The following is a 10,763-nucleotide window of genomic DNA, read 5'->3' as shown; positions in this document are numbered from 1 at the left end:
ACAAAATAGGTAGGCAGCAAGTCTGAACACCAGGCCCTTGGCCTTTTAATCACAGCCTCCGTAGTACATAGTCAAGTCGATCTCGCCATCATGTTATTTTTTTGAACATAGATGTGCATTTTTTTAAAACGTTGGGAAAAGGGCAGGTACTGTACTGTATAGGAAAGGGGGAGGAGCGGGCAAGAGAAGGAGGCCCCGCCCTATTTCTAGTCAAAGGGCTACAGTCTCCATAGCTGTCTACTAAAACGTTAGGTTCATGATTGCCCTCGGTACATTTTTCTAACTTTACTACTACCCATCTGTGTTTGTGTAACAAATGAAACGCAGCTGCTAAATGCCTGCTTAGAACTTCTTTTGCACTGTGTTTTCCTCGTGATGCTCAAGAACCACCCAGCTCTTCAGTCCCACTTTTTTTTCTTTTTTAAACCTCCAGAGTTTTCTTTCAACAGTTACTGAAGGAGCAAACATATACTGTATATAGAAAGAGAGAGAGAGCGAGAGAGCCTGCTCGTTTCAAGCCTCTGCAACCAAAGGATGTTTTATACTCTTAAACTGATTTTAATGAAATGTTTCAGCCGTTACTTTTTTTTACACATTTTTCTCGCCCGGTTCGAATCAGAACCGGAAATGACAACCTTCCCCAGGGTTCGTATGTGAACTCTTCGTTGGCGCTTTGGCGTCCGGAAGTGACGTTGGGTTTAGGCCCGCCCTTCTCTTTTTTTCGTGCTTTTCAAAGGCGCCTTTTGGAGGGGATGAGGTTGCTGAGCTGGAACGTCAACGGGCTCCGGGCGGCGGCGGCAGCGGGAGGAGGAGGAGGAGGAGGGGGCTCCGTAGTAGGGTTGCGGCCGCTCCTCGAGCTGTTGGGAGCGGATATCATCTGCCTGCAGGAGACCAAGATCACCCGTGAGTTGTGGCTGGTTGGCCTCGCCTTCGTGGGAATCAAGCCAGGCTGGGCTTGGACGCCGGGAGTCGCTTTAGGGAAGAGCAAAGCAAAGGTGGCTCCTCTCCTCCCCGCGAATTCTGGGGAGTTGTGGTTGTGGCGCTTGTTGGTTTGCGAAGACTCCTTTGGCCGGGTCTCTCTTTTTTTAAATGAAGCACCCTTGCCGACCCAGTAATTACAGCGATTCCCATCCTCGGAGGACCCAGGAGTTCATGGACTGCAAATCCCAGAATCCTTCACCAGCTGTGCTGGCCGGGGGGTTTCTGGGAGTTGTAGTCCAGGAACTCGGGTTACTCAAGGTTGGGAACCGCTGCAGTAATAAGAGCGAAAACTACCCCTTGCGTTAACAGAAGCTTGTATTTTATAATGCCTCCTATATATAAGGGTTTGGGAGGCTATGAGAACGTGTGGTTTTCAGGTCCTGTTGGGCTCCAGTTTGCAGTTGCCCCAAACTGTGTTAAGGTGGCCTGGAAAGGTACTGTAGTGGCTCTAGTCCAGCAGCATCTGAAGGGAACATGGTTTTCCTTTCCCTCGTTTGAATATTGGACGGCCAGACCAAAACCAAGGCTTTATCTCTTCAGTGTTCTATTCATCCTGTATTTGACTGGATCAACACAAAAAGGCCAAAAACAGCACAAGGTGAAGGCAGTGGTGTCCTTTGTGTGTGTGCTGATCTCAACATAGGCTGTTTAGGCACAGTTGTTTGGGTCTGTGACTATATGATTTAAAAATACAGATACATGTCCATACATACAGTTTTTCTGGTTGCAGAGAGTCTGTTGAGCAACTTAGAGCAATAACAGCGGAGGTCTTTTCTGTGAGCTTTTTTATTTACTTTTTTTCTCAGGTTGAACATTAATAAAAAATAGCATATCTTTCAGTTGCTGCTGATTTTCATCAGGGTGATGGTGATTAAATCATATGGTTTACATTGCCAGGAGAAATGTCTGATTGGAGTAATTGGGAATCTTATCCAGTTCACCATCTGACGAAGAATGGGGCTAATCCACTGTTGAAATATGTAAACTTAGCAACACCAAGGAAGCATTTTACGTTTTCAGAATGGCCTCCTCATATTCTCAATTAGCAGCTTTCATTATGACATTTTGTTCTTGCAGGTGTGCCGTGCATCTCCTTGTTTGGCTTACGCTAGACACATTTACTGTACTGTTTTACCCAGATACAGTCATAGTACAGTATATCAGAATTTATGGGGAGTACATATGTATTAGGATAAACTCAATCTTGTATAACAAGAAATGAAACATTTTAACTTTGTAATGTTTGTAGTGAGTGAACAAGAATTGGACTTTCTCAGACAGATGATTACAATATGTTTTACTCTGTACATCAGTGGTCCCCAACCTTGGGCCGTCATATGTTCTTGGACCTCAACTCCCAGAAATCCTGGCCAGCAGAGGTGGTGGTGAAGGCTTCTGGGAGTTGTAGTCTAAGAACATCTGGAGGCCCAAGGTTGGGGACCACTGCTATACATGACAAACTTAGAAGATACAGTGTAGCCCCAATAACACAAGCTGTCAGGGACTGTAATATGATGTCTGACTGAGTAATATAAGTAATACTTCATGAAAACCTACAGTATCATCCAAATCTGTTGTCTAGTTACCTTCAAATGTGTTGCAGTATAACTCCTCCCTCCCCAGCCAGTCTTTATCATCGCATTCTTTCTGGAATGGCCTCATCTGCAACTTGTAACTTTTCCTAATACAAAAGTTTAGGCCTAGGGAAGTGAGTGGACAACCTGTGTCCCTCCAGATGTTGTAGAACTATCTTCCATCAGCTTTAGCAAGCATAACTAATGAGTTGGGATCATGGGATTTGCAGACAGCAAGATATGGAGAGCCACACATTCCTTGTCCATGATGTAGCCCAATTTTAAATGGCAAAGGAAGCATTGAGCCAAGTAGGTCCAGAGGCCTATCTCGCCCAGTATTCTTTTCCCATTGGTCAGCCATGCTGACCACATGCAATAATAGTTTTTGCAGGGTCTTGGATAGATTTTGTAATGCAAGGACTTAAGAGTCTTTGAAAAAGAAATCTTCAAATTAGATAAACCAAATATGAAGTTTAGTGACCACAAACTGGGTGACGTTGGGATTTTGTCAGGGGAAATAAAGGCTTTCATCATAATTTTCTCCCAAATTTCTGCTTTGTTCTCAGGGGACTTGCTGGAAGAACCATTGGCTATAGTGGAAGGCTATAATTCCTATTTCAGCTTCAGCCGTACCCGCAGTGGCTACTCAGGTAATGGAGCAGTAACAAAGGGAATGTGGCAGGCCTGGCCTGTTTCTTAGGGTGCCGGTTCAACAACGGATGCTCCTAGAAGTGTGTTCAACAGTGGCCTTGTCTGTAGCAATGAGCAGTTGAGGATTTTTAAAAATCCCTGATTTTTTATGGTTGCAGATCAAACTGCCATTCAGTGTCTCTGTGGTGATAAGGTATAAGGTGCCAATAAAGTTTGTTATCTCTGAGTGTATGTACATTATGACAGTGTTTCTCCTTTGCTTGGAAATTCTGGGATTTGCATTTTGGTGAGGGACTGGGAATTTTCTGCTGTGGTGCAGGCAGAGGGCTCTAGCACAGAATTCTAAGTAGTTCACCAAACCATGAATCCAAGGGTTCCTTAGAGTTCTGACTGGTAAAGAGGTAACAAACTGCTATTATCTGTGTATATCGAGAACACCCTATGTCTTGGACAGACAGCAAACAGGTGGCATCTCTTTTCCCTTCTGAAGCCAAGGAACAAACTCTTTAATGTCTTGCCTCCCAGGTGTTGCAACGTTCTGTAAAGCCAGCGCAACCCCAGAGGCAGCGGAGGAGGGCTTGTCAGGACTATGGAACAAGCATGAGGGAACAGTTGGTTACTATGGAGACACCGGAGACTTCACAGCTGAGGAACTCCAGGCGCTGGACAGCGAGGGCCGGGCTGTCATCACCCGCCATCGTATTCGGTAAGGGCAGAATTCAGGAACGGGCATTGCAGGGTGGGCCCCTTGCTGGCCTTGATGGGACTTTGACCATAGTACCCCTGGTGTAGCTCAGAGGTCAGTGGCACAGTTATAAACAAGCTCACTTGGAGGTTGGTTCTACTGAGATTTGAAGCTTCAGTGCGAGCTGTGAAATCCTCCCAACTCAAATCTAAGATCAGCCACGAATGTATTAAGAAAGTGGACTGTGTCAAGTCGCTGTCTGTCTCTTGGTTCTCTGTTTTCTTATCTGGGCTTGTATTACTGATCTCTTTTATGTGGTTCCTGTAAGGACACTGGAGAGAACAGTTTCTTGTCAAAATTCACCATTGAGTTACCGGATTTGTAATGTGGTGGTGACATTACTAAGTATTGAAGTTTAAGGCTATCAGTGACTGCTTGTTATGATGAAATTGTCCCTATCTTTACTGTTTATTGGTGCTACTATTTATAAAACAAAAAGGGTTTTGCTATTTATGGAGTGAGAAAAGCCTGATATTCAGACTGGATTCTGAAAAGGAAGAGACAGTCAAGATTATATTCCAAATATTTGCTGGCTACCGAAGTGTACCGAAATATTTCAGAATATCAGTCTATGCTTTTTAGACTACAGCAAAGCCTTTCATAGTGTGGATCATGAGAAACTATGGGATGTTATGAAAGAAATGGGGGACGCCTCAGCCCTTGATTGTCCTGGTGTGTAACATATATTTGTGAACAAAAAGGTACGGTTAGGACAGAATGGTTTCCTATAGGCAAAGGTGTCAGACAAGGGTGCATTTTATCCTCTTTTCTGTTCAATCTGTGCGGAGAACATATCCATGGAAAGCCAGACTAAAATCAAATGACTAAATTCAAATGTAGGATTGAAAATTGGTGGATAAAACATCAATAATCTTAAAATGTTCAGATGACACCATCTTACTGGCAGAAAGCAGCAATGACTTGAAATGACTTTTAGTGAATGTAAAGAAAGAAATTGCCAAAGCAGGACTGCAGTTGAACAGTATGAAGACTAAAATTATGACTACAGAAGAACTACACAACTTTAACATTGAGAATGAAGAAATTGGAAATGTTAAAGAATTAATATCCTTTGGTTCAATCACTAATCCTTGACACCGGGTCCCTCACCACGCTGGTCCATGCATTGGTAGTCTCGTGAGTAGATTGCTGCAATGCTGTCTACATGGGGCTGCTGCGGAAATTTCAGCAGGTCCAGAACATGGTGGCCAGACTACTGAGTGGTGTAAAGAAATATCAACATATTTCTTCTACTCTGGCTGTCTTGCACTGTGCGTTTCCATGCCATGGTGTTAACCTATGAGGCCCTAAGCAGTTTGGGCCCTCGATACCTGGCAGAACGCCTCCTCCCAATTAGATCTGTCCATCCTACACAATCCTCCCAGGGTATTGTCCCCAAGAGAGACTCGGAGAATGAGGACTAGAAACCGGGCCTTCTCAGCGGTTGCTTCCCAACTTTGGAACAGCCTCCCACCCAAAATCCATCTGGACCCTCAACTGGGGATTTTTAAGTGATTGTTAAAAACATGTTTTTTTAGACAGGCCTTTCCAGACCTTTAACACCCAGTGATTACTGGGATTTTGATCAGGTAATAGATTTTGAGTTGCATGCTACAACTACACCTATGCACAATTTTAAAATATGCAGACTATTTATAGCTACAGGTAGGCTGCTATCTCTGTTACTGTAACTAGTGTTCTGTCTAGTTTAAACCATGTATTTTGAGCCTTGTAGGGGAATTGCCCAACTCTGAAGATTTTTTCTTTTTTAATCCACAGCAGTATATTCATTCATAAACCAGGAGATGGCATAGAGCAGTGGTTCCCAACCTAGGGTGACCCAGGTGTTCTTGGACTGCAACTCCCAGAAACCTCAACCAACACGGCTGGTGGTGAAGGCTTCTGGGAACTGCAGTCCAAGGTTGGCAACCATTAGCATAGAGCAAGGATGGAGAACCTGTGTCCCTCCAAAGTGTGTTTGGCTTTGGGTTCCAGAAGCCTTAGCCAGCATGACTGATAGTAAGAGATGATGGGAGCTGCAGTGCAAACATATGAAGGACCATGTCCACCATAGAAGAAGCTTGGTGCTTAGCAACAGAACCTCTGTGACGTGTATGTGTTTCCTTCTTGGCTACAGCACATCAGAGGACCAGGAGACCACCTTGACTGTCATTAATGTCTACTGCCCCCGTGCAGACCCTGACAAGCCAGAACGTGGAGACTTTAAACTGCGATTCTATCACCTCCTCCAGTGTCGAGCAGAGGCTATTCTTAAAGCTGGAGGGTATGTGTATGCTTTGCACTGTTCCATGTCTAGTTTAATCCTTTACATGTTTACTCATCTATAATAACCCTCTGGGAGCTTGCCCTGTAGTAAGGGTGCTTAAGATGGCAACGTTCAAACAGCTGCGTTTGAAGCTAGGGAAGATTTTTTTAAAATGAAGTCTTCATTTAAAAGGCAGTACTTTGTTTCTTGAGGCAGTGCTTTGTTTCTTTTTCACCTCCTACATACTGGAGGCAATGTTGATTCCTCTCTTTAAAATCTATTTTTGAAGCTTGAGTGGTTGGGACTAGTTTTGTGTTCGATATCTTTGGGATGATATTCACTGCTGTGGGTGTTTTGGATCAGGAAGGATCTTCCTGGAAAGGCAGGGTTTAGATTATGAAGCTTGGGACTTTGGCTCAAAGAGAGTTGCCAGGAGGGCAGGCCCTGCTGCCATCTTTTGGGGAGTAGCTGTGGCACAGTGATGGGGCGCCTGCTCCACAGGCACATGGAGATGCTGCATATTCAGGTGCACAAAATGACCTGTGTTTGGAGTATGCAACACTAGGCCGCAGGTTTCAGTGTAGACTTTATTTTATCTGAGGTAAAAATTCCTCCTTTCAGCTACTGTTCATAATGTTGTTGCTCACGTACAGGTTGCCTTTGATTTGATTCCTGGGCTTAGGCACAAATGTCCATTTGCCTGCCTATCTGAACTCATGAAAACCTCCTTTCCTCTTCTAGCCACGTGGCCATCATGGGGGACATCAATACTGCACACAAACTCATTGATCACTGTGATCCAGCAGATTTGGTGAGCAAGCTGCCCACTTCCACGAGGCCTTCTCCCCTGTGTATTGTGCAGGGCATGGAACTGCGATTGCATTCAATACCTCTCCATCTCAAGGAGGGTGGGCACGTCATGACAGAAGGTTGCAAATACACATAGTACTGTAGATGTGTATGAGGATTGTGAAAGCTGAAAAGACATTTATACAGTGAAGAACATGTTGTTTATTCTTCTCTTTTCCCCTGTAGTAGATAATAGTGAAGATTAATTGATGGTAGGAAACAGAAGAGTGTAGCAATTTGTCCTTCCTGAAGGAAATTTTGCCTCATACTTTCACAGGTCTATTTTGGAAGCTTCTAGGTTCTGTGCAAAAAGGCATCCAGTGGAATAAGCTGAGGAAACACAGAAAAACGCCATTGTTGTGGCGTGGCTAAAAGCATAGCTCTAAAGACCCCAGTAAGAATGTCACCACTGCCATGAACTTGCTAGGTCCCCTTAGGGCAGGAGCGGAATAAACTTTTGCATTACTGCCTTGGATCCCTCAGAGATGACCCTTTGGGACATGTCCTCTGAAAAAGACTGCTATTCCTGAAAGCTTCGAAGAATGATCATTTTAAAGTATTCGCAAAGGCTTTCACGGCCAGGATCTAATGGTTGTTGTGGGTTTTTCAGGCTCTTAGGCCGTGTTCTGAAGGTTGTTCTTCCTGATGTTTTGCCAGTCTCTCTGGCCGCCATCTTCAGAGGCCAGCACTCTGTGCTCTGGTGTAGTTGGCTTGGCGAAACATTAGGAAGAACAACCTTCAGAACATGGCCAAAGAGCCCAAAAAACCCACAACAACCAATGATCATTTTCTTTTAAAATAAGGTACAACTCCTGCCTTGTTTTCCCTCCATCCATGAGATTTATAAGTGACTTCTGTTTTTATAGGTAATGGAGGCATAAAGTTGGGCTTTGAGCCCTGAGTTTGCCCAGTCTTGCCTCAGGGCAAGCTACTATCTCCTGAAATTTATGTGTAATCATAATGAATTGCAAATGCCAGAACAGGCAATGCCTTCACAGACTACTAAAAAAATAATAATCATATAGTCTGCAAGCTTTCATGGATCAGGGCCATCTGCTTTGTCGCATTTACCAATGTGAAGAATTTTAAGTCCAAAAGTTCATGGCTAAATGTTACATCCTGTCTCTCCAGGAATTTTGGGCTATATCTTTTCTTACCATTGGTCTTGGTGGCTTCTGGAAACTGGAGTCCCCAACATCTGAAGAACGAAAGATCCCCCAGTTGTATAATGCATGTGAAAGTACTTTCAAGGTGTATTATTGTAATCCAGTAGCGTATTCCTAATGCTTCTGCCTTCTCCTGCAGGAGTCCTTTCAGGAGCACCCCGGACGCCGCTGGCTGGACCATTTCCTGTGGGAGCCGGGCAAGGATTCCGCAGACGGGGAACTGTTTGTGGACACCTTCCGCTTTCTGCACCCCAATCAGGAAGAAGCCTACACTTGCTGGTGCAATGTGACCGGGTCCCGGCAGCTCAACTATGGCACCCGCATCGACTACATTCTGGCTGATCATGCCCTGGTGTTGTCGGAGCTGGTAGAGGCGCAGGTCAGAGCAGAAGTGTTGGGCTCTGACCACTGCCCTGTGCAGGCAGTACTGAGGAGTACCTGCCTACCTGCTCCCCGCTGCCCACCCCTCTGTACCCGCTTCCTGCCCGAGTTTGCAGGCACCCAGCAGAAGCTTAGCCGCTTCCTTGTGAAAGTGCCACGGACTGGCCTGCCAGAGAAGGGGCAGAAACGGGACTGGGCTGAGCCACGTGCTGTGGGGGGTTCCAAGAAGAGTCGGACCGGCCCATTGCAGAAGGGGCAAGGGGATTTGAGGAGCTTCTTCAAAATGGGAAATGGTAGGGCGGAAGACACGGACAGTCCTGGGTACAAATCCAAAATGATCCAGAAGGCAGAGGATACTGGGGGAAAACATTCTGTTGAAACTCCTGGAAGGGTGGTTAAGGACTCTGGGGAGGAAGACATTGCTGCTATAACTCGCCCGCCTGCCGAGGGTTTGAGAACGGAGCCCACTGTGGGTGTGACCAATGGTGAAGTGATGTATTGTGAGGAAGAAGTGGTCCCCGCCAAGCCTAAACAATCAGCTGCCGTGTGGAAGTCCCTGCTCTCAGGCCCTCCTCGGCCCCCGTGCTGTAAGGTCCATGGGGAGCCCTGCGTTCTGCGGACAGTAAAGAAGCAGGGCCCAAACTGTGGGCGGCGCTTCTATGTCTGTGCACGGCCTCTGGGGAAGCCCTCTGACCCCCGTACACGCTGTGATTTCTTCCTGTGGGCCAGTCGTGGGAACCCTTGAATGGGAAGCGGAACTGAAATAAGAGGCGATTGAATCTTTGGCAATTCCTGAATGGGGGGAAAAAGTACTCTGGCTTGCTAATGGTTGGAAGTGTCAGTGGCTCATCACCCAAGAGAAGCCTAGCCTTCCCTTTCCTGTTTAGTCATGAATGTGGTGGAGTCCCTCTTGGGGTGGGCCAGTGGAAACTTGCACTGACACTAGGACACATTAAGAGCTCATGTTATAGCACTTGCAAGTTCTTTAGGCCTTGGAAGGAGAAAGAAAGATCATTTAAACTTGAATCAATCCACGGTTTTATAGAATTCTTGATGCTAGGGTTAACATGGGCCTTGGGGATGTCTGTACAGTTCACTCTGATCTGCATTGAACGGCTGTATGAATGGTTTTAGATTTCCCCATGTTTCCTAAGTACAGGGTGAGTCAATTTGCTTTTTGCATTGGGTGTGTGGAAAGGCCCTTGAACACAGTCTTCTGTGGCCATTTATCCTTCTTCCATGCCCACGGCACTTTATTGTCTTTTCAAAATAATAAAATGCCCTTCTTAGGAACTGACCTCCTTGGGGGGAAAAGAAAGGATGTTTTCTACTTTTGATAAAATAAAGAAGTTGGAATAAAAATGGTTTTGCCAGTGTCTTCTCTGTAAGGAGAGGAAGAATGGGTGGTTTGTATTCTCTGGAAAGCTAGTGGGTAACACTGGGAAAGAGTTAGAGGGCGGTGCCCTGATTCCAAGAACTAGAGATTTTGTTTTGATGCTTCTTACCCTTCTGTTCTGTGTGGGATCAGCAAACCATCAGACCTGTGCAAGCTGCCTCAAGCGTTCAAGTAAGTACCTCTTCCTCTGGACACTGGCAGAGTTGTCTTTCCAGTGCCGCCCTTGGTGCATTTTGGTCTTCTGCAGGTGAATAATACTGGAAGAACGTGGATTCCAGCCATGTGTTACCTGGGTTGCAACTGTTGGGTCAGTACCTCTAGGAGTATTTATTCATTGGGTCTTCTAGTGCCCTCTACTGACCACTGGTGGTAATAGCAGCTTTGTGCTCTTCCGTACCTGAGGTCATGTATGAAGAGAAGGTAAATGTGAATCTACTGGGTGGTGCTTCAGTGATTGGTAGGAGATCAGCAAGAGGTTTTCCTGACTTCCAGTTAGTTAATAACTTTTTTTTTAATGGGTGGTGTTATCTCCCTTCTTTATAAGGTTCCTGGAAGGAAGAAATATTAATGGAAAAGCAACACAAGCTCAGTTTTGGTGTTAAAAATAAATTCCTGTTCATTCACACTCTAGGAACAAATACAAAACTAATGCTACCCTTTCTCCAACTTTCTGATGCCAGTTCCTGGTGCTTTAGTCTTGCCAGGTCTGATTGTTTGCTGATCCCACACAGAACTTTGGTTTTTTGAATACCCC

At 45.3% G+C, this 10,763-nt stretch overlaps 1 protein-coding gene across 1 annotated transcript; it reads left to right on the top strand.

The window, feature by feature from the left end:
- The first annotated feature begins 714 nt into the window (after window positions 1-714).
- Window positions 715-9,975, top strand: APEX2 (apurinic/apyrimidinic endodeoxyribonuclease 2). Its single transcript, XM_072991372.2, has 6 exons — window positions 715-903; window positions 3,122-3,205; window positions 3,732-3,912; window positions 6,089-6,235; window positions 6,959-7,028; window positions 8,372-9,975. The coding sequence occupies exons 1-6, from the start codon at window positions 753-755 to the stop codon at window positions 9,356-9,358; spliced, it is 1,620 nt and encodes a 539-aa protein (XP_072847473.2). The 5' UTR covers window positions 715-752; the 3' UTR covers window positions 9,359-9,975.
- Window positions 9,976-10,763: the final 788 nt, after the last annotated feature.

Source organism: Pogona vitticeps, chromosome 2 (assembly GCF_051106095.1).
Source record: "Pogona vitticeps strain Pit_001003342236 chromosome 2, PviZW2.1, whole genome shotgun sequence".
NCBI classification, from domain to species: domain Eukaryota; kingdom Metazoa; phylum Chordata; class Lepidosauria; order Squamata; family Agamidae; genus Pogona; species Pogona vitticeps.
Note: the sequence above shows the minus strand (reverse complement) of the source record. Positions and strands in the feature narration are given on the sequence as shown.

Coding starts and splice junctions, on each gene's coding strand:
- APEX2 (XM_072991372.2), top strand. CDS start 753: ATGAGGTTGCTGAGCTGGAACGTCAACGGGCTCCGGGCGGCGGCGGCA. Junction 904..3,121: donor GCAGGAGACCAAGATCACCC/GTGAGTTGTGGC, acceptor CTTTGTTCTCAG/GGGACTTGCTGGAAGAACCA. Junction 6,236..6,958: donor GCTATTCTTAAAGCTGGAGG/GTATGTGTATGC, acceptor TTCCTCTTCTAG/CCACGTGGCCATCATGGGGG.